The 23,471-nt window shown below is 42.7% G+C and overlaps 2 protein-coding genes across 6 annotated transcripts in view; one reads left to right on the forward strand and one right to left on the reverse strand.

The window, feature by feature from the left end:
* PIK3CA (phosphatidylinositol-4,5-bisphosphate 3-kinase catalytic subunit alpha) overlaps positions 1–6,526 on the reverse strand; it is a 41,387-nt gene extending 34,861 nt beyond the window's left edge. For 2 of the 3 annotated variants that reach the window (XM_061452442.1, XM_061452441.1), the window contains exon 1: positions 6,230–6,526. The gene's annotated coding sequence lies outside the window, so the exon portion shown is untranslated. The remainder of the gene's footprint in view (positions 1–6,229) is intronic. The other variant, XM_061452444.1, reaches the window with a different exon arrangement.
* A 2,011-nt stretch (positions 6,527–8,537) lies between these two features.
* On the forward strand, positions 8,538–21,260 carry ZMAT3 (zinc finger matrin-type 3). Of its 3 annotated transcripts, none has more exons than XM_061452437.1 (6): positions 8,538–8,699; positions 13,125–13,450; positions 14,957–15,076; positions 16,811–16,977; positions 17,090–17,190; positions 18,180–21,260. In XM_061452437.1, exons 2-6 carry the CDS (start codon positions 13,181–13,183, stop codon positions 18,389–18,391), a joined length of 870 nt encoding a protein of 289 aa, XP_061308421.1. In that variant the 5' UTR covers positions 8,538–8,699; positions 13,125–13,180; the 3' UTR covers positions 18,392–21,260. The 3 variants fall into 3 exon arrangements, with proteins under 3 accessions (XP_061308421.1, XP_061308422.1, XP_061308420.1); XM_061452438.1 differs by having other exon boundaries at positions 8,538–8,692; XM_061452436.1 differs by having other exon boundaries at positions 8,540–8,695.
* Positions 21,261–23,471: the final 2,211 nt, after the last annotated feature.

Below are 23,471 nucleotides of genomic sequence, written 5' to 3' on the forward strand. Positions count from 1 at the left end.
AGAGTTTCCACAGGCAGGAGTAGGTTTTGCTACCCTTTTCTTTATGCATCATCTCTGCTGTTTGTTGCTCATTGGCTTCCGCTTTCATCCTTTATCTATTGGCAGTAGTTATGCCATCTTTCCCCAAACGTCAAACCATTCCAAGTCGGAGGTATCTAAGATCAAGGGAGTACTGCTAAGCAGTGATAACAACATCAGGGCTCTATCCTCCATTTCAGAGAAAGTTGAAGAGGAAGCCAAGTTATTAGAATTTTATTAATCACAACCTTGGTAAACATGAGAAAACCAGTTAAATTTTAACATTTTAATTGAGAGGGTAAACCTTAAGTGCTTTCTTTTAACTACCTACCACTTATAAAAATTCACATAACTGATTATGTTTATCATCTACAATGACAGCATTTCAATTTCACGTATTACTATTTTACACCAAAACACAAACATAATTAATTGTAAATATTTTCTTTGCAACAAACTTGCTAGACTTAAAGTGGCACTCACAGGCACCCTATTTGGACACATCCTCAACTATACACCACAATCAAGACTATCCAAGATGTCCAGATGTTCTTTAAACATTAGCTCTTTTCTTGGGACAAGCACTCTTCTACAGCACTTAACGTCAGAACTGAAGGAGGTTTCAGACGCAACAGCATGAAATTGCAAGATGATAAAATAACTATATTAATTGCTTTCCTCCTACCAGCGGAGACTACCTTGATAAACTGATAAGCAGAACTCATTGCTCAATATCCATATAAACTTTCAGAAGGCAGAAAAACAATTTGATAGTATCACTTTCATTTTCAAAATCCAGCTACAACATTTGCCGATTATTCTGTTAACAGCTGGGAACATTAAGACAACAATGAAGTGATATGCTTTAAAATATGAGCAGCTCAACGACCACAACAAGCATATTTTAGAGTATTTGGAATGGAGGTTTTTACTTCCCTTTTCCCAAAGGAAGCTAGCTCTATTTAGAAACTTCTCCTTATGCTAGCACTATTAACTTTAATCTTTTAAACTATGCCTGTAGTCAAGAGTCATATTAGTGTTTTCCAGCCTTAATGAAAAGTAACTTAATGGCACAAGCACCAAAGCTGGATCATAACATGCCTCATCACACAAAGCATATTTGTTGAGTCCAAGAACAAAATCTCCACTCTACTTGCTTGGTAAGCCAATCTTTAAGGACCCTTCTTACTGTCTTTGTGGTTGCATTTTCAAGTGTTCAGTGTTTAGTTTGCCTACTGATCTTTGCAGAGATCAGTCTCACCACTTTTCTAGCAAGTCAGATGTCAAAGTCCCAAGGTAAAGAAAATTTTGTTCTAGTCGACTGATATTGCAGAACAGCCAAATATTTCTTCTTCGGGTTGATAAGTCTCAGATGAAATGCTAAATCCCGAGTATTTTCTTTTCAGTAATGTGCAAGGCTTCTTGCATTTTGAGGATTTTCAAGAGCTCGTTTCTTTGGTGACTACTAACAGCTAAAAGAAGGAATATGGTTGCAACAAGGGGTAATTTTTTGCTGAACAGATTTAGTGTCCTCTGCAAGGATCCACAGCTAAGGAGCTGATAGTTTAGGATACAATAAAATGAATCTCAGCAAAAAATTCTATGCTTCTGGAAAAACCATAACCCAAGTTAACAGCAAGAGTTAAAAGTCAGGAACAGTCTTGGAACACATTGGGCAAGAGTCATTCATCACCATTAACTGCCACATTAAGGACTGGCAAAAGACTGACTAATTAGAATGGAAATAACAAAAACAGTTAAGTCTCAATGACAGATAAGTTTGACATGTACAATCTTGGAGACAACCTTCCAGTTTTGCTTCTTCTTTATGTTTCTTTGCCAAAGAGGGTCACAATGTACAGCCAATAGTGTGACTCAGCTGCCTCAAAATTCCAGGGAACTTTACAGTAAGTCTTAGTCAATTCAGTAAGTCTCCTGTATTCAGCAAATATGCTTTGTAGTTCACAATCCTCAAAAGCTACATTTACAAGCATTTCTACAATCAGAAGCTGTAAGCAAAACTACAAAAATTTCCCTACATAAGTTAGTTTAAGGAAGCGCGTTAATGGGTAGACAAAAAACTCAAACAACAGAACACAATCATCAAGGTATATCTAATCTTCTACTGGTAAAAAGCAATGGCACATGAAACAAGAGACCAATGAACCTTAAGTTCTATGTTTGACCCAAACTTCTTAAATTAGACTGAAGTAGTCATTTACTTCTATTGCTGCAAGTTAGCAACATGCCAGGGACATGAAAGGTTCACCAGTACTCCATCATTCTCTCCCCTTCAATTTCACAATGGTAAGCTAGTTTCTTTGAATTTTGTTTTTACATTTCTGGAGGTATGTGAACACAGGTTTGCTTTCTAGGTTTTTTCTGTTTGTTGCTTTTTGTTTTTGTTTGTTTGTTTAAAAGAAAAGGGACTATAAACATCTCCAGCAAGTGTACTTAGCAGGCATAATTCACTGCTTTTATTCCCTTTCACAGGCCTTAAGAAATGGGAACTCTCAAACAAGTGATTGTGTCCACTATCCCTCACATTCCTTATTTGAAATACACAAGCTTTTCAAATTGCATTTCGAAAAACCTGCATCCAGAATAAACTAAAACCCCAGATTTTCTAGAATTGAAGTGTAAAAGCATGCTATATAAAATAAAACACAATGGCTGCAAAGATATTAACTACTGCTTAGACTGTGAAGACAGATCCAGAATTACAAAATCTGTACTCAGCCTGCTGCATTTCCATTTGCCCACAAGTTACATTACAGGATTTATAAAAGGGTCATTTCCCACCCCACCCCCTTTTTATTTTCTTAGCTTTTTTAAAACAGTTTAATCCCCTCTATCCCTCAGTTGGGCTTGGTTTTGGGCTCAATTTTTTTGTTTGTTTGTTGGGGGGGAGGGGCCCACTTTGGGTTTGGTTTTTTTTGCCATTTTGATGTGTGTGGGATTTTTTGTTTTGTTTCGTGGCTTGTTTTTTGTTTTGTTTTTTTTTTTTAAGTTAATACTATAGCGGTGCTGCAGGAAAAAAGAAGTTAATACTTCAGGTATTATTTTTCTTTCATTTACCATATTCAACTTAAACAGCAAATGAAATTTTCCATCCAGTTTTAGCATAAATATTTTTTTGGCCTCTTCTAGCCACAGCTACAATGTCAGACAGATATCATCACTTGGAGCAGCTGATGTCTGGCTGTTTAAAAGGATGAGACAAAGCTCCCACAAGCAAGGATGCAACACAATGCATAAAAAGCTGCAAAACCCCAAACAAAACAAACCAACAACAAACTCTACCTGAGCATACACTCCAAGCCACAAGTCCATTTCTTCAGTTAGTCAAAGTACAAACTCTTCTTTCTCTAATGCTGCCCCTTCAACTCAATCACACACGCACAAGAAAATGCGCAAATGGCATATTTTTCTTCAACTGGGAGATTTATCAAATCCCACACAGTTTTCAGTAATCACAAAACTTTATAATGGTATTCTATAACTAAACTAGAAAGCCTAGTTTTGTAGTATTATTCCCATTCCAATTATAAATCATAAGAATCAGCTTCCTTATTAGTATCAATGTTAAAAATTCCATTAGCCTTCCCTAGCCCAAATACATTTTTTTTAAGCTTCCTATTAACTGCAATCTTTGTCTTCATTAATGTACTCAACAAGGCAAAGCAAACCCATGTACGATAACCACCTACAAGATCTAGTATTTCTTGCATGATGTGGAATTAATGTATCATCCCCAGATTTCCTGTCCCCCAAAACAGGCAAGAAAAGCAATAGCAACCATTTTTTATTTGGAAGTGACTGATACCTGCAAGGTGTTCAGATACCTGCGTTTTCCTGCTTCCCAGAGAATCTGTACCAGAAGTCCTGGAGACTACATAATGGATTGACCTGCTGTGTACAAAATTTTTAAGAAAATACTGTTTTGCAGACTAAATTTCAGCCTTAAGCTTCTTGTCCATCCATTCATAGATAATTTTAACTCTGCAAGAAATTCAAGTTACGATGATAATCAAGCCTTCTCAAAGTTGTATTACATATGACCAAGCCATTAAAAAGCACAATTTGCATTTGAATCCGAGGAGCTACTGTGAGCACAAAGTCATTCTTTATGCAATAACATCTTTAAAAGGTGTGATTTTTCTTCCAATAACTGGAAACCTCTTATTATATACTTGGTCTTGTGAGACAGCATGAGGATAAAGTGTGAACCCTCTGCTTGTTGGAATTCCTATTCTGAAGCAGCTTTTAAAAAGTGATTTAGCCAATAAGAAGTATCCATTTGCTTCCAGAATGCAGGAATGACCTGATGGTCAAAGAAACAGTTAACTAAGTATTGAACCACTTTATGACTTCCAATAAAGCAAAATTGCTTTGTAAACAGCCCAGCTACACCACCTTTCCCAAAGAATAGTCCAGAAAAAAAACAAAACACATAACGGTGTCATTATTCACGCAACAAGCAGCAAAACAAATCTGGCCTAACACAAAAATCCGAAGCAGCTGAACAACTGAAGGTATGGACTTGTACATTAGGCTTAGCATGCTTTGGAAAACAACATAAAACTGTCTCCAGATTGCTAAGGGCATCAAGTTAACACCCATGAAATGCAGGGTATCTGCTCCAATCAAATTTCAACTGCAGCTCTGAAATCACTGTATTTATTGTCTTAATAAAAAAGCAGAATATTTCATGGATCACATAAGGAATTGTGTGGTTTCATAAATTCCTCTGTAAGCACTACCAGCTTGGCTAATGCCTTGTTTGCCTACATGATGACATTGGCCAAAATAGGCTTCCAAATAACTAACCACTATGGAAAAGTTTGCCAGTATTACTTTTTGAGAATAAAGTAACTTACTGTGAAACTTTAGGTTCACATGGAGATTTATTTCAGGAAAGCTTATCCAGTTTCTCACAGCAGACAAACCATTAAAGTCTGTCATCCCAAGTACTGAAATATTACTAAGAACTAACAATATTTACATACAACAAGAGCTGGACTTTGATTATTACACTGCATTATGGAATTGCAGCATGGAAGCAACTGACGCAACAAGCATGAGAAGAGCTCTATAAATTAATTGTGATGTGGAATAAATCAAGGAATGATTCAAATTATGATGGGAAAGTTCTAATTTTATCCGATGGGATGAATTTCAAAGTCTGCTATAGCTCAAAGGAAGGATGTAAGGGTACAGGTAACTGACAGAACAGAGTCCAGATTTCCTCTATTAAGTACTACAGAATCCAGATTCAGACTCCAGTTTTCCATTCTTTTATAAGTTTGCTGCAGAATGCTCATGACTGCAGAATTAACTTAAGCAAAGATTTATAGTCCATACTGTCCACTTTTAAACATATATTTTCCTTGTGCTAGCTCTGAACAAACACTGCTTATAAATAATTTCTGTTCAATCATGTTCTTAAAGTCAGTAAAAATTCGAAAGAAAAAAAACATACAGAAACATGTAAGTAACAACAGCAGATGCAATAAGTCCAATATCTTAACCTCACGAATACCAAAACCAGCAACAAAACCCCTGAAGAAAAACAAGCATGCAGTTCGGATTAGCTTGGTCAAAGTTTTGTAAGCATTCAGCCTACTAGAAAATACATAAGGATTAGTAAGAAAAAGCAGTTTCATATTTAATTTCAATAAAGGCAGATCTCTGCATAGTATTAAATAAGACGTTTTTACAGGTAGCAGAAATGGGACACTACTACAGTAAGTCGGCTGCAGCTCGAAACACACACACGGAGTGGGAAGACCCTCTCCTGCCAGTGCCAGTAACTAGCCGAACCGTGACCCCAAATGCACTCCCAACACAAGGTCTGTTGAAGCATATTTACAGAAACCAGCTACATTTCAGGGGTGGAGGGAACCGCACTCGAGCGCGACAAGCCACTGTTTTTTCCTCTTCCAAGTTACGACTCTAGGAGAGGAGACCCGTAAACCGTGATGTGGCGGAAGACTGCCAGCCGAAGAACACCCCACCGCCCGCCCCAGTCACCCGAGGGCCGCGCTTGCCTCTCCGGCTACCGAAGACGAGCGGGACTCCCTAGAGTCAATGAAAAGCGGCGCTCCCCTCGGCCGCCACCCAGCCAGATTGCTGGGCAGGCCCCGTCCGCCCCAGAGAGCACCGCCGTGCTGCGAAACAGCCAGGCGGCCCCGACCCTCGCCTCACTCACCTCACAGGCACGGCTTCTCCGCCTCCGAGCCGGCCCGCAGCCACAGCCCCACTGGGCAGGGCTGGGCAGCACTCCGCAGCACTCACAATACCTGAGCCAGGCTGCAGCCGCCACTGCACCCCCTAAGCTTGGCGACCGTGCCCCCGAGCGCGAACGGAAACAACACCGACAGCCACCACCCCAATCCCAAAGAACCGCCTCCCGCACGGGCAATAACAGGAAGGGAGCGGGGCCCTGACCCCGGATGGGGATGGTGTCTCCCGCCGGAAGTGCAACCGCAGAGCGTAGGTGGAAGCAACGCGCGTGCGCGGCTGAGAAGCGGTAGGGGCTAGGGTCGCGTCTTGAGTGCCGGAGGGGGGCGCGGGGTGATGTCACGGCACCGCGCAGTGAGGCGGTGCTCCGGTTTGCTCGCGTGGTGTCCTGCCGCGCCACTTAGCGGGGCGGCCAGGCCTGCGCAGGCACAGGCGGCAGCTGCCCGTGAGAACGGTTACGGCACCGGGGCCCTGGAGGTGGCCTGGCTGGAAGCCAGCGTTCTGAACAGCGGGCTTGTCCTACCCCGAACTGGCGCCTGTCCAGCTTACTGCTGCAAGCTTATTTCAAGCGCCTCATGGCGGTTACGCTGCACTACAGAGAAGGATTAAGGACGGGTTTGTGCACCCGGTCCCTGTTCCCAGACGATCGCCAGCAACGCCCAGTTTTCCTTAGAACCTGAGCCGCTACAGGGATGCAGTCACTGTAAGCGCTTTCGGCATCCCTTTAATGGAGAGCGGCCGCCAAGCGAGTACCCTCACCCGTGCGAAAGCAGAGTCAGGTGGCGTTTAAAGCGTCGGCCCGTGCTGGCAAGGGGTTAGGGGTGCGGAGACGGCTGGGCTCGGGGGGAGCCAACATTAGGTGCAACAAGTGGGGCTGGCGTTGAGGCAGTGGCGGGGGTGGCCCGAGTGGTTGACGAGTGAGGCATCTCGGCCAGTCACCATGTTTTCCAAGGGGTGTTTATCACCGCAGCAGAATTCTCTTTCTTGAAGCGTTGCCCGGGGCCAGCACACACTCGACTCGCTGCCGTGGCCAGTCTGAGCTGCTGCAGATGACTGACGATGGAGCACCAGCCTCGCCGGTGACAGCAAAGCTCACCCCAGTGAGCGTGCGACAGCGGTGTCACCCGTTAACACACCGGCTGTGAAACGCCCGTTTGCTGCTCTTGCAGGAAGCTGCAGCGGTTTGTGATTCCCATCTGTAGTGATGTATCCGATAAATGTGAATTTTTCTAAGATCTCACAAAAATTAGTGGCTAACTAATGGGTTCTCGGGTGGGTTGGCTGATTGCTACCGGGAAGTCTTGGTGATAGCTTCAGCTTGCAGAGACATCTCGGTGCTTTCCTGTTCCAGTGCAATGGGGGAAAATCTGCAGATGCTGTTGTGCTTTGAGGCAGGGCCGCCCATCTGGGAGGGCGAGGCCAACGCTGCCGCCGTCGGTGGTTGAGGGGAAATTAACTCAACCCTGGCTATGATTAGCGGGAGTAAACTGAAGATGTTTACATATGCAGGTACAGGTTAATGGCAATTTCTGCTGTCTTAAATAAAAGGTGCTAGGAAAAAAAAATAATAAAAGACCACTAAATGACCTTATACAAAACCTCAGTTTAGGATTTGTTTTGTTCAGCCTGTAGAAGGCTCTAGGGAGAGCTTACAACAGCCTTCTAATGCCTAAAGGGGCCTACAAAAAGGCTGGAGAGGGGCTTTTCACAAGGGCATGTAGGAATAGGACAAGGGGAAATGGCTTTAAACTGAAGAGGGAAGATTTAGATTAGACATTAGAAAGAAGCTCTTTACTTTGAGGTGAGACACAGAGACAGGCTGCCTAAGAAACTATGACTGCCCCATCCCTGGCAGTGTTCAAGGCCAGGTTGGACGGGACTTTGAACAACCAGGTCTACTGGAAAGTGTCCCTGCCCATGGCAGGGTGGTTGGAACTAGAAGAGCTTTAAGGTCCTTTCCAACCCAAACCGTTCTATGACTGTGTGATCTGACCGAACAGTTCAGTATTTGGAGCAACTTTTATACTACCTTTTAGCCTGTAATGCCAAATACCGTGTTTCAACGGCCGTGCGGCTCTGTGAGCTCACTTCAGAAGAAGTCAGACGGGAAGTACCTGGGAGCGGAGGAGAAAACACGGGCCACGACAGGGTCCCACGCCACCTAAAGTCCCCTGTGCAAGGGCTGCGAAACCCCCCTTCCCGCAACACTGCCGATCCACGGCGGAACAAACCCTATCCGCACCGCCGGTGGGTGCGCACGACGTTCCGCGCCCGCCTCAGGACCCTCCCCGCCGCGCTGCCGTCACTTCCTGCAGCTGGCCCCGGCAGCGCTGCCGGTCCCGGCTCTTTCTGCGGCCTCGGGCGCTGAGTGCAGCCGTACGGGGCTGTGGTGCCGCTGGGGGCTGGGGCAGTCGCCCTTAGCCCCCGCCCGGTGGTAGGTGCGGCGGGGTTCGCGGGGGGTCGGGGTGTGCGCGGCGGTCACACGGCGTGGCCTCGGCGCGGGGCGCCGTTGTTTTAGCGGGGCTGGGGTCGGCTTTGCCGGTCGGTACTTCATTGCGGGGGCTGGCGGTGTTCTGCCGTGCTCGGGAGTGCTTACGCCGCTTCGGTGATGCGGGTTTCTGCATCTGCCTCTGCTCTATGCTGGTTTTCATTTCTGCGTCTCCGAAATCGTGTGTTGGTGCTGTGAGTAGTTGCTTAAGTTGCGGTTTTACAAGGTAGTACATACCCGGGCTTGCTTTCTTCCTCAGACCCCATCGCCCATTCTTAAAGGCGTGCAGCTTTACAAAAATGAGATGTCTGGGGAGACCTTCGGGCAGCCTTCCAGTGCCTAAAGGGGCTACAGGAAAGCCGGAGAGGGACTTCTTACAAGGGTGTGTAGGAATAGGACAAGGGGGAATGGCTTTAAGCTGAAGAGGGAAGATTTAGATTAGACATTAGAAAGAAGCTCTTTACTTTGAGGGTGGTGAGACACTGGCACCGGTTGCCCAGAGAAGCTGTGGCTGCCCCATCCCTGGCAGTGTTCAAGGCCAGGTTGGATGGGGCTTTGAACAACCTGGTCTAGTGGAAGGTGGCCCTTCCCATGGCAGGGAAGTTTGAATTAGATGATCTTCAAGGTCTCTTTCAATCCTAACTATTCTCTGACTCTATGAAATGTCTGCCCAGGATGTCAGGATTTACACTGTGGTTTCTGATGCTGATGTAAGAGCTGCTAAATGCCCTCTTGTTTCTGGATTACTAAATGTGTATCCTCATCAGCAGAGGGTTAGTGGGCTTATACCTTGATGAATTGTGTATGATGTGATTTTGTGTGCTGTTTTCTGTCATTACAGCATTATAAAATGACCTTGCCCTTCACAGTGAAGTTCTGTAGGCCTAGTCTGTGGCCAAAGGGAAACTTGTTAGAAAGTTAGGTTAAGTGATGTCAATATCCTGAGATAAAAGGGGACTTGAGAAGTTTCTGGTCTTGAAAAAAAAACCACCACAAAACCTACAACTTGTTCATCGCTTGTATAGTTTTCTGTCACTGTTATTAGCTGCCTTAACTGCATTTAAAATTTAATTTTGATGGGAACATATGGCATATAGATGTCTCACTGTGGTTTATGCTTATAGCCAAGGATGGTCATGTTGTGTATATGTGCCTTCCCCATCAAATGGAAATTTGAGGCTATTTCAGTTCCTTTTCCAGAAATGTGCCGTTGATAGCTCGTGAGGTTGTTCCCTGTTGTCTGTGCCAGCAGCAGTGCCTGGCTACTACCAGGCTGTGGTACTTGGGGAATGGAGACTGGGTCTTCTTCAATGCTGTGCTTGGGATGCCCCCACCTGAATGTAATGTGGAGAGCTTGTGCCCCTGTTTCCCTTGTATCCACCTGAGGACAACTGGCACAGAGTGGAAGTATATTCCCACCTGTACAGCTTGTAGGAGAAGGCATGCTGAGATCTGAGAGATGCTGTCCTGAGCAGAATGTCTCCTCAGCTCACCCTGGAGAGCTGCAGGTCCTTACCCTGCCTCAGGCTGTACTGTTATGAGTCCTTTGTGGCAGAGATTCTCTTGCTGTTTTGCGGTGTAAAGATTTTGCAGCTTCTCATGTAAAGGGAAAGGAAGCGTCAAAAATGTCCTGTTACCTTCTCCTGGACAGGGTATCTGTGACAACCAGCAGTGGAGGGTTAAAAGAGCATGTAAATAAGCTGAATTAGATTTTTTTTAGTTTTGTTTTTTTTTTTTATTTCCCCTCTTAAATAATATCTGTAAGAAAGAAATCAACATAATTTGAACAATTTCAGTGGTGAAAGGTCACTGTTAGAAGTAAATCAGCTGCCTGTGCCAAGTCAAGAGGTTCTAATTTTAAAATTGGAACCATTAGAACCAAAATTACCCATATAGCATTAATTTTACCTTCAGATTACTGCTTACGCTAAGAATCAGTAAATGACTTTACAATTAAAGATTTTCTAACGATATTACATTATACCTTTTCCCCTGTGTGTGCAGATCCTCTAAGTACTGTGTCCTCTCTTGTATATGGCAGATCCCATCAGTGACAGTTGCATATGGAAGACTAAGTGCAACAAACACTCATGCAAAATTAAGCAGATGGATCCCAACTGCCATTTACTGCAGATCTCTTTATATTGCTCTGTGAAGTATTTAGCTATAATTTACTCCCATTTTAAGGTAGGAGGCCCAATATGCTGGTGTAATAAAACTATGAAATTGGATGGCATGCTTACCTGCATGCATAGCTCATCTAAACTACCACAATAGGCCTGCATTATGATATATTTAACTGTCATGAGCATGAACATATTCCATCTGTAGCCCCACTGAAATGAATTAGACTATCTACAGAGTACTACTTGAGGAAACTAAAGACGGCAAAATCTTCCATAGCTCTGTTTAAACAGGAACGCATATGCTGAAAGTTGGAGAGAAGTCAGGTCACACTACAGAATTTAGAATGCTGGTGGATGGTTGGCACCACTCCATTCCTGTGTGCCCCCTTCCTCCTTTGTGGTGGATTCCATTTTATCTTGTTTCAGTTAGTTTTCATGGTAGAGGATTTGATTTTGTCTTTATGGTGACACCACATTAGGTTCTCCTGGAATTTCACACAGCTTTGGTAGTGACGGGCTGTTCAAAACCATAAAAACTCCTGGTGACTCTACTGCTGTCTTAAAAGCCTGTCCCCAGGGCAATGCATGCTGGCTTATTTTTTTTGTTTTGGTTTCTTTTTTCCCTTTATTTTTTTTTCTTACCTTTAGTTTATAGTAATAACTGCCTCCAATCTTGTAATATTTGGAAGTCCATTTTTAGAGGTGAACATTTCAGAAATGCTTTTGTCACTCGAACACTTTGGTCCCACTGATTTTATTAATTTTTTTTAATTTTTTATGTTTGCTAATACAAAAGATTCTGTCCAGATTTTCAAAGGTAATAGAATATCTAAAAATGCAGGCATCAGCTAGGATTTACCATAGTTTGAATATAGTAAGGTATTTATCTCCTGCTAATTTTAGTACATTGAAAACTCCAGAAGTTATCCCAGATAAATGCTGTACTCTTCTCCAGGTTCCTAAATGTGTTTGAAGTTGAACTCTATTTTCAAAAGTGACTCGGGAGCAGAGTTCCTCTTGGCATTTTATTTACCTTCCCCTAATTTTCCAGAAGTGTTATTTTAAAATGTAGATATGACTCACCGTTTGCTTAAACAAATGAACAAAGCCCATAGCGTAAACATAGTTGCTACCAATGCAGCCCTAGCTGGAAGTGATCTGCAAAGGCCAAGATAATGCTTCTCTTGATCCCAGTGTAGCACTGAATAGGATTTGTTATGATAAGAAGCTAATAAGACATTAACAAAAGTAGCTGTGCCTTGATTCATAATATCACTACTCTGCATTATTCTAGGAATGTTCATCGGGGCTTTAAATGTGATTTATAGACTTTTAATTAAATAAGCCTCTCTGAACTCCTTATTGGAAGTGCAGGGTCAGTTCTAAGAACTTGCATTAACTGAGAAATAATTGAATAAAGGTTAACATGGGATAAGCTGTCCATTTTGCAGAAGATGTGGCTCTAAATGTTGCATTGGTTATAGTTAACAAAGGAAACATGAGAAATAGCTCAAGGTCATTCTACAAGACCATGTCAAAGAGCCCTTGAGTTTTGACTGTGAACAGTAAGGTATGCTCAAGTTGATTCTCACTTGTCCACTTTTGTTGATTTACTTGAGAAAAGTAAACTGTATAATATCTTTCCTCAGGAAGGAGTAATTGAGGGATGATGTGTATGTGGGTATGTATTTTATATATACCTATATATAATTTATTTTGAAATATTTGGGTTCATTTTCATTTTAAGTCATTGTCGGCTTATACTTGTAGATCTTTGTACATCAGTACATCATTGGCAAGTTCTTGTAATACTTGTTTAAGTTTTGGAGTCTGAGCTTGACCTTGAGCTGCCAAAAGAGGATGTGGCTAACAGCTGGATGCCTCTTATTCCCATTAACACAGCTGTATGTGCTGTGCAGGTTGTATGTCACATCTTATGGTCACGGAGCAGTGAGATGTGCATGCTGTTGGTTGAGCACTATGGGTGATTAGTACTCCAGGAGGGTGCCATGGGGTACTAACAACTACGTTTTGGATTCATTCCCCTTACATGTGTATCTTTTAATCTGTCCTTGCTTGTCTGGGATGCTGCTGTTCCTGTGGGATAAAGTGTTATAAACTGACTTCATCCTTTTTGGCATTGTGAAAAGTCATAAGGTAGAGGCAATGAAGTTTCAGAATTTGTCCCCGGGATGGTCAATCTTCTTGTTAGCGCTGCTTATTTCAGCATTTGTGTGTCTCTGGTCTAGATCTGAAGACGACTCCTCATCCTTCAGAAGTTGCATGCCCACAGTCTTCCTGGCCAATGATTCTTCTACAGCAAGCAGGACTTCTTCCTCATTCTGAGAAGCCTTCATCTCTTCCTATGTCAGTGGCTACAAGGCCAAAAGCCACCTCACCATTGTCCCCACCAAAATCTCTTGGACTGGGGCCTTCCTTTCATCACACACAAGAAGAAGAGCTTGCAAAGGTGGTGGAGCAGGACCCTGTACTGGAGGAACTATGTAAGCCTCTGTGCTGTAAGCTTTGCAATGTCACTCTGAATTCAGCACAACAAGCCCAGGCTCATTACCAGGTAAGGAGAGTAGCAGAAGGCACAGCTTTCAGGGCTGCTGCATCTGCAGCTTGTGTAGACGTACCTGTGCTGCCATGTTCACTGCCAGTAGCATTGCTGTGGTAGCACAGAGCTAAACATGGGCTAATGCACAAGGGTGAACCCCCCTCAAAGGAATTTTGAGTGTAAGGTGGCTGCACAGCAGCAGCAGCATTTGAATTAGCTCACCTGGAGCTACCTCTGCACCATTTAATGGACTATGGCTGCTCTGTAGACATGTCTTCACCCTGTTTGAATTTGCTGATCATTCGGATGTGCTGCAGTGATTTTATTTAAGGTGTCATCACTGGAGCGTTTTGCAAAAGCTTTGTCCACAGAGAAGTAGTACCAAGATGGCATGGGTGAAAAAGCAGACACTGATGTTTCCTTTGTTTTATGCAACTCATTTTTCACCTCTTCCAATAAACTTGAACTTCTCATTCCACAGACATGATTTTGTACGGCCTGAACAGATGTTTTCTGCTGGATCCAGCTGTTCACTAGGAAGGGGGGCTGCTGCAGGTGTTTATTACTGTCTCCTTGCTGAGATTATGCACACCACTGATGTGTTGGTGCCATTTATGCAAACACTCCCATCAGCTGGGTCAGCTCAGATCAAATAAATTTTGTTCAAGCTGATCTGGTTAATTTGTCTAAAATAGGTTGGGGACTATTTGCCTATACTTCTTTGCTGAGAGACTGAATATGTCGTTGTCTTACATTACCCCTTTTTACTAGTACCCTCTCTGCCTAGTGCTATATTTGTGTGAGATATGGTGACCTTCTCTACCAGTGAATCCAAAAGAGTGGTTGTCCGTATCCTTAGGGCACCAGACCTGGATCTCAGATTTGCTGTTGGCCCTGAAAAAGTGGTATCCCTCTAGTGAAGGGGTAGCATGAGTTAGTGTTACACTAATTTCTGGAGTATGTCTGCCATGAGGGGGGACAGAAGTGCATTTATCCTACATAACTTGCATTTACACATATGCCTTACTATATATCCACAATGCATGTACATAGTCTCATGGAGCTCTGTCAGGACACCAAAAAGAGCTATAGTGTATGTTTTCCAAGGAAAAATAAAATATGACATAGGGGGTTTTACATTCAATCTCATGTTTTAACTCATACTTGCACTGTCATGAAGAATTGTATGTGTTCAGGCTAAAACTATGCAAAGCAATGTTTCATGTTTAAAGTGTGAAATACTGGGTTTATGTGAAATGCAAACAGATTATGAACTAATTGTAACCTTACTGATTTGGGAAAATTAGTTGAAAACGAGGCCAAATCATGCTGGGTGATTCTCATCTGGGAGAACGGGGAGATTCCAGCATCTCTCAAGTTCAGAGTTATTTTCTGAGTGATAGCTCCTTTACCTGAGTTGCCATTTTCATGGCCATTTTCTTATTTTGGTCTTTGGATCCTTTTTCTTTCAGTGTAAGATGCTATCATTAGAACAGTGATTAATCTGGGTTCTTGTTCCAGGGTAAAAACCACAGTAAAAAACTCCGAAATTACTATGCTGCCAATAGCTGTCCAGCATCTGCCAGAATGAGTAATTTGGTTGAGCCTGCCCCACCTCAGATTGTCTCTCTTCCAACTCAGGTAAGGCAGGGGAGGGTGACTGAGATCGTGCTGCTTACTTGTCACTTAACCCCCAGTAAGGATAACTAGATCTCATGTTCTGAGGATTACCACAGGAGTTGGGATGTGTTGATGGCACAGGAGGATGGAAACATCCTGTTGTGAGCTGTTTGCTTTCCTTTGAAGATGCAGGTATTGATCTGCTGTCGCAGCAGAATATTGGACTTGAAATAGTCTATTTCTGCATGGCAAATACATTGATTCCTAGTAAATCTGATGTGCTGCTGAGTATGGTTAAGGGCAGGTATAAAACAGCATTGCTGGAGCTGGATTTGGACAGGAGGGTGTGGCATCTGCTCTGCACAATCATCCCTTCATTGCATGAGGGAAGCCTGCAAGGAAAAAGTGCTTAGGTGCTCCTACACCCATTGCCCAGGGCTGTTGGCTAATTCCTCTTACATTGTTCCTTTTGAGGTGATCGTTCCTGTGTGTAGGGTAAACAGGTTGTTCTCTCAGTGATCCAGATTAATTCTGTCTTGGGCCCATTAGAGGCAAAAGAGATGATTTTTGCTTTCTTCTTCTAGAAGCTCGGCTGCAGAGATCAAAGCTGCGCAAAGTAAAGAGCATCTGTAAGTGGCAGATGAACATGTTGCTGGAGCTGCCAGAGGGAGAATTGGTTCCATGTAAATGGACATGTCTAGTGTGAGGTGCCCTTACCCATGGCAGCGGGGTTGGAACTAGATGATCCTAAGGTTCTTTCTAACCCTAACCATTCAGAACTCACAGAACTTAATTGGGATGACATGAGGTCCAGTCCTAGATAGCGGGATGTGGGTTCTGTACCTACCAGGGTATCTGATGTGGGTTTTGATGGAGGAAATGGTCCATGGCAATAAAAGGACTGCTCTGGGACTACATGAGCATTCATGTAAGGTGGAAGTCAGAATTGTGTGTTTGTGTCTATAAGCTTGCACAGTATCAAAGCAGATGTGAAAAAAACTCAACTTGGCAAATGCTGCAGTGACATTGCTGTATGAATCACTGCAGCTGCACTGTTCACAAAGCACATTTTTCTGGATGATACGCATTGAGGAAACATGGTTGCTGCCCCAATCAGTGTGTGATCTGACTAGACACGCAAGGTATTCTTCATATGGCAGGAGCTACCCATGTGAGGCTGGGTTCTTCCTCTGAAGTCTTGATCCAGGTGCCCTCCTATCTGAAGGGTAAGGATCAGAGGTTTGGCATGTCTGCTATTGTTTTGTTGTTTCTTTTTTATCTTTTCATGTGGTCAGGGAGCTGTGTAAGGACAGAATACCGCACAGAGATTAGGTACACTGTAAATAGGAGAGAGGAGCACCTTTACGTTTTGGTGGGTCTTCCTTAGTGTGAATGTTACTGTTCATCAGTTCTCAGCAATCAGGAGTAGAGGAAATAAATCATTGCTGTGGAGTAAACAAGCCTCTGTAGCTATGGCAAAGGTACAGGGTGTTTGTTCACAGTGCTTTCCTCTCCATATGAGGCTAGGGATTTGCCTAGATCTCAATTTTGCAGATTCTTCTGGAGGCTGAGGCAGGGAAAAAAAGTTTGTGTAAGAACACTTTGGGGAGTTACTTGAGAGTGCCCTAATCCATATGCTCTAATTCCAGCTCTCTTGCTGCCTGGTGGTGATACTGATCTCAGTCCCTGTGATTCAGATATTTCAACAATTTAACCTTCTTGCGTTTCATATGCTCTCTTTCCTTTTGCTGCTAGATGGGATCCAGTAAACCAGGTGGTCGAGTGATCTTGGCCACAGAGAATGATTACTGCAAGCTTTGTGATGCCTCATTTAGTTCTCCAGCTGTGGCACAGGCTCACTACCAAGGGAAAAATCATGCCAAGCGGCTGCGTCTTGCAGAAGCACAGAGTAACTCATTCTCGTAGGTATTGTTCAACTTCACGCTCAGGCTGTGAAAGCATGTGGCAGTGTCTCTGGCTTTTTTTTTTTCCTCAGAAAACTGAATTACAGCTGTTCATTTGTTTAATCTTCAGGGATGCATCAGAACTAGGCAAACGAAGGGCAAGGAAAGAAGGGAATGAATATAAAATGATGCAGAACAGAAGAAATATGTATATGGTTCAAAACAACACAGGTAACTGAGTTGCATCTGTTCTATAGTTGGAATAATAATGAATAATAAGCAGACTTGCTTTTCTTCTTTGCTGAGGTCTGTTTTAGCAAAGACAGGTTGTGAAAGGAGCTGGTCGTAGCTCTGCTTATCCTTCATGCCTGCCTGTGTTTTCCCAGCTGCTGGAGTTGCTTTGTTTTGTCAGCCTGCTTGTTGGTTCATTTTCTTAGTCTGTATGTATGTAATTTACCATCTGCCTATCTCTAAGGCCACTCTAAGTGGTAACAACTTTCCTGCTTTATTTTCATGGCAAGTGACCAGGTGCTTTAACTCCTGCTGTAGCACATCAACCTGTACTTGCAGTCTCATGACCAGAATGAGAAAGCATGTTAGCCTCCCTCCAGGACCATCTGTTCCTAGAGTGGAGTCCTTCTTCAGGTATTAGAGACTAACTTTGCCTCTTTACTATGATTTAAACCGTGTTTTGTAGTGTCCATCCCAGCATCTTTTTTATTTTGCGTTAGGAGCACATATTAGTTTAAATCCTGATTCCTTGTGAAGCCTGGTTTAATTGCGTCATTCTAATCACTGTCATGTGGAAAAGATAAATCTTCTAAAGTTCTATTAAATATTATTTTGTGATAATTTTAAAGTGAGGCAATTTAATCAAAAGATTGTTCTAATTCTGGAATGGGAAGGTTAAGAAATAAAGAAACGATTCATCACTTAAATTATTTCTAATTTTCAAATTCCTATTGATTCTGAATAAGACTGGGGCACTAAGCCCACTCTACTGCTTTAGAAAATACCAGCAAGTACTGCTCCCTGGTGTCCTATATCCCTGTAAATCTGGATCTCAGTGGAAAAGCCATAGGAAAATAAAGTTCAGGCTCAGCTGAGGAAGCTAATCTTTGACTGCTTTTTAATAGTTTGTTGGGTTTAGAAGTTGTCACTGAGCTGCCTCAAGCTTTTCTTTCTTGTAGGTAAAACAGGCTTTTCTGTTGACTCCTCAGGTCCCTACTTCAATCCCCGCTCACGCCAGAGGATTCCTCGGGATCTGGCCATGTGTGTCACCCCCAGTGGCCAGTTCTACTGCTCCATGTGCAACGCCGGGGCCAGTGAAGAGATGGAGTTCAGACAGCACTTAGAAAGCAAACAGCATAAAAGCAAGGTGTCTGAACAGCGGTATAGGAATGAGATGGAGAACCTAGGCTATGTACAATGATGCGCCACCCTTGGTAGTAATTTGCAAATAGAGCAGCTTGTCTCTTGCCTGCTGTTTGCCACATGCCCTGCTTTGTGCTCCCTTTGATAGGAGTATGCTCTCGAGCTGTACATGTAACACCTGCAAACTTAATGGTATGGTTAGATTTTTTTTCTGTCATAGTTGGCAGGATGACACTGTGCAGGACATGAGTGTTTTTGATGTTTGTTTGCTAATTATCTAAGGCTCTTCGTTGTATTGAGTGGCAGGGAGGACTTTGTCTGCTCCTCAGCGTTCTGCATGAATATGCAAAGCCCAGAAGTGCTGGGAACCTCTGTGGTTCTACCACACAGGTGGACCATGTGCAAAGCCTACTCCCCCTGTTTGCATACCAGAGAGCAGTGCTCCAGAATGCCTCCCTAAAGCAGACTGAATCTCTGGGCAGCTTATAAAAGAGAGGCAGGAATGGGGCCTGTGAGTGAATGAATTAGGTGGTGTACTTGCCCACAAATTGCTGCTTGTGGCTCCCATTAGCAGCCCAGAGTATATTCTTTCCACATTGCTGTAGAAAAGCTGTGTAAGACATTGGAGAGTCTTGTGTCTTACCGCTTCCTTTGCGATGCAGATTTCATTTGAACATCTGACATTGGATATCAGCTGATACAGCCCGATTCAGAAATACTCTATTCTACCAGTTAACAGTGAAAAAAGATTCTCAATGTTGTTGACTGGTCACCTTAATACATCATGGCTGTACCTCATCTCCCTGAAGAGAGTATGTGGGGATCTCAGTGGCTCAATGAAGTGAATTGGAAAGCAAACCTGCTCAGGTTATACGTGCTCTGCTCTGATTCTGCCTTAGACTGAGTAGGGTTGAGAATCGGTTGAAAGGAGCTGTCAGCTGTAATTTTTTTTGCAAGTGTTGGTCTCTGGCCCACAGCTCTATTACTCTGGGGAGCAGGGCTGCATGGACCCTGGGGAGCAGGTACTGGTGTGTCTCACTTTCATGTCATTCCCTGGACAAAGCCCAATAGGTGTTATAGAGGAGAGCTGAAATACTCCTTTGCACTAGAGCTACCAATATTGGATGATTTTTTTCCCCTCTATCTTTTCCCATCTCAGGATGGGTTTTAATTCCATTCCTTGATGTAAACTTCGCTGTTTTAGGGACCATCAAAAATCCAAAGTTAGGTAGAATGTAAATGTCAGGGGTGATGATTGTTTGAGTAACAGCTTTTTGGCCATACGGAAGTATTCATGAAATTTGTTAAGCACCTTTTTTAAGGACAGACAAGCCCAAAGGTGTGCCTGCTTTGATTTTTCTTAGCGAAAGTAGAAAGGGGATAAGGAACAGAAGTAGGGCTGACATTTATTTTTCTGCTTATTTGGGTAGATGTGAGGAGCTGTGCTTGGAATCCAGTTCACAATGTTTCTAAAACATTGGCTTCAGTGGCAAGTGCAGAATGTAGGTAACCCCTGTTGGACCTGATTCACCACTGTGCTGCTATAGCTGTATGCTGGTAAAGCTTCATTGACTTTAGTGGCAGGTGCACAGCAGGGGTAAATGAAGCATCATGGCTTGTCTCTCATTCCTCTTTAGGCATTACATTGAATTAAATGCAGCTCCATTGGTTTCAGTAGCATTTTACCAGGGATAAATTCTACCTACTTTGTAATGGTGAAGGTAGCTCCCCAGCACCACCTTTTTTTTTTTCCTTTTTGCCATTCTGATCCTGCCTCTTGCATTGAAGGAGGATTTTCTGCTTGCCTTAAAAAAAAAAATGAAAAATGAATAAACTAACCAAAAATCCAGATATTTTTTTTCATCTTCCTAGTTCACCTCAGAAAGGTTTCTTGCACTTGGCTGCTCCTCAGAGATTGAGTATTGTTATCTTTAGCTACCTGAGAGCGTCAGGTACAACCTTAATGCAGTCTTCCTAAATGCAGTCAAAGTGAACTCTTGCATAGTGGACAAAAGCACCCCTCTGCATGATTCCATGGTGATCGTTGCCCTGCAGATACAGGCATAGCAATGGGCATCTTCTTGACTGGGATTCCCTCCCTCCTTTGTGCAAAGCCCAAGGGTTTGTGCACTGAAACACGTTAGAAGGTAGGAGGACATGTGTCCAAGTTGCAAAGCACTAATTGAGCACTTTTGACAGCCTGTAAGTCCGTTTCTTCTGTGCTTTCCTGCTCCTGGCTCATCCTCTGTGCAGCCTTGAAGAATATTCCCCTTGCAAAAATCTTTCATCAGCTTTTTCCCTTCATCTTCTGCAGTCAAACAAGGGCTCTGGTTTTCTCTTTGTATTCTGCCTTTTGTTTTGGCAGTTTGACACCACTGTACAGGGACAGAGGGAATTGGATGAGCCTTACCATACTGCTTCACCAGAGCAATCCCTGCATTACGGTTAAACATCCCCCTTGCTGCAAGTTACAGTGTGGCGTTTCCCACAGGCTGCAGTTAGTAGCAGAACAACAATATTGTGAAATACGAACTGGAGGAGCTGTAGGTACTAATGTTGTCAAGTTTTTTGCTTGGGCTAGGAAGGCATTTTTGCTTGCTTTCATGTGTCCCAAAAATCAGCTGTTCACCACTGTGCTTTGGTTGCTGCCCCTGCTCCCAGCCCAGTGATCTGCTCCTCATTTGGCATTTCCAGTGACTGACAGAGGTGTCAAAACTCGGATCGCTCCGCATGCTGTTACCTCCTAGTAACAACTGGTGCAAACCTGCCGCAACATGCCAGTGCTAGTGCATTTGGGATCGTGTGTGAATGAGTTGTGAAGCCCTGCAGGCTCCTCTCTGCATGGGCCACATCTGAATTTGAGGAATGGCTTGAGTCTACCCTGAAGAGAGAGGTCTGTATCTGCTTTTGTTCAAGGGAATGCAACAAGGGAAATTTCAAAGTGGTAGGTCTTGTAACAGGCATAAAGCAGATAGCGTGACTCAAGTGACAAGTGTAGGACAGGTTTCCTACATGGGAGGAAAGATATTTCTTGCTGGGGTAAGCAGCTGAGACTCGCTTTGCCCCAGAACTCTTTTGCAGCCTTTCCCTACAAGTGACCAAAGCTTTCCTTTCCCTCTTCAGCATTGCTTAACAGTTTGTGATCTTCCTACTCTCTCTCTAGCATAGAAAATTGTTGACTGCAAAGAGAAAACACCCCACTTCACTAATATCTTTAGGGTTCAGGACAATCCAAACTCCTACTGTCAGATGGAGAAACTGGGGGGATCCTGCCTTCTTTTTTTATTTGTTTTTCTTGTGAAGTTCAAAGCTGTTCTATAAATCAGTGTTCAAAACACATATTGAAAACATGTCCTGACCAAACCCGACTTGACATAGATGGGCTGGGGACAATACCGTACAGCTGTAGTACCATTTTCCCCAATTAATCTTTTTTCATGTTAAACAAAATACCGAACCCAAGAAACAGGACTTTTGTGAAGCTGTCACATTGGCCAGTAGGTTAGTAACTGTTGCTGCTAGAAACAAAATATAAATCATTGTGTTCATATTTATTTTACTGTGCTGACCACTAATAGATTTGTTAATATTTAAGGCATTATTCTGTAGGTTGTTTTTGTTTAAATGGAAAACTCAATGTCGCACTTTGCTTTTGGATCAGAACTGGTATTTATTATATTTGTGAAAATGTTTTCCCTCCCACATACGTATTGTTTTCTTTCCCTTAATGCAAAAAAAAATCCACAAACAACAAAACCCACCCCAAAACAAATGAATTAAAACCCCAAATCCAGTCAGTGGATCTTCTTTGTTTCTTTTCATACCAAACAAAGTGGGAATTTCCTTGCAACTCTCTCTTAAATGTCCATTTCTTTTTTTTGTTTGTTCCCCTCCCATTCCTTTGATATGGGATGACATTTTTAGACACATATGAAATTCATACTAGATTTAAGCATTTGTTTTAAGGTGAGGAAGTAACCTATGTGGAATCCATGTATTTGTGAGGAGTTTGAAAGTGATACTATTTTGTTTGTATTAAGCATTAGCTGTTATTTTGCATTCTGCACTAATAGTAGATGTGCTATAATCTTGCCCAATACTGGTCAATTTTTGACTTTCTGCTTTCTTCATGTACATCAAAATGAACCCTGAAAACTTCTGTGGAGTTGCTTAGGATGGTCATCAGTGTAACTAAGTGCAGATTTTTTTCTGTAAAGCTTCTTGTCTTTTCCTTTTCTAGATGCTCATTATAGGGCATTAGAAGGGAAACCTATTGCTGTAAGCACGGGTTCATATTTTACCTTACTAATGCATGATGTCCTTTTGCTACGTTATTTAAGTAATATGCACTGTAACCAGTGGGAATCTTGCCCAGGTCAGGAGTAAATAAAATACCGGAGGTAAATGTATTATGTTGGCTAGTGCCAGGCAAGGTACGTGGCTAAAATTTGTCTTTTACTTCTGTGTTTGGGTTACAACACTCTTAAGGTTTTGCTTTTTGAGGAATGTGTATTTGATTAGGTAAGGATTTGATCTTGCTCTGTCTGAAATAATTTCAAGTGCATTAACTTCAGTTGAGTAGGAGCAAGCCTTGAAACCCTTCAGGAATTTCATATTGATGTTGTTTTCTCATATATGTGTTTTTTGGTTTGTGGTATGTTTTTTAAATTTTACAACCATATATACAAGATTGCTCTGGATGAGATGGCTTAGCTCCTGTTGTTTTGAGCTGATCTGGCTTCTTTGCCTCATGCATAAAGCTGGAAGTGAAAATAAAATCCACTTTGAAATAAATGTGGTCAAACAATAGTTCTGGGAATCTGTCCTTTAAAAAATGTATCACAACTAAAATTGTGTGTTTTATGTGAAGTATCTGCAGGTAAAGGCAGGACTGTGGATTTTAAGAAACAAAATCAGTTGTTCAGTTTGTGTGTTGCAGGGAAAAATGACTCAATTTAATTTCCTTCTGCATCTGTCCAGTGACATTTGCAAGTGCTTTGAACATGTTTCATCTAGAGCCTTCTTGTCAGGTTGGTTTTGTACATTTGTCCTTATTTTCTTTATATTGTATGATCCCCATGAGGGAGGTTGCTTTTTGTTTTTGTTTTTCTTCTTCAGTATATAATAAATCATCTTGC

This window comes from Pezoporus flaviventris, unplaced genomic scaffold (assembly GCF_033815535.1).
Source record: "Pezoporus flaviventris isolate CSIRO_AGI_PZ_B2104156 unplaced genomic scaffold, CSIRO_AGI_Pfla_v1 ptg000013l, whole genome shotgun sequence".
NCBI lineage: Eukaryota > Metazoa > Chordata > Aves > Psittaciformes > Psittacidae > Pezoporus > Pezoporus flaviventris.

Coding starts and splice junctions, on each gene's coding strand:
- ZMAT3 (XM_061452437.1), top strand. CDS start 13,181: ATGATTCTTCTACAGCAAGCAGGACTTCTTCCTCATTCTGAGAAGCCT. Junction 15,077..16,810: donor TTGTCTCTCTTCCAACTCAG/GTAAGGCAGGGG, acceptor TTTTGCTGCTAG/ATGGGATCCAGTAAACCAGG. Junction 17,191..18,179: donor TATGGTTCAAAACAACACAG/GTAACTGAGTTG, acceptor TTGACTCCTCAG/GTCCCTACTTCAATCCCCGC.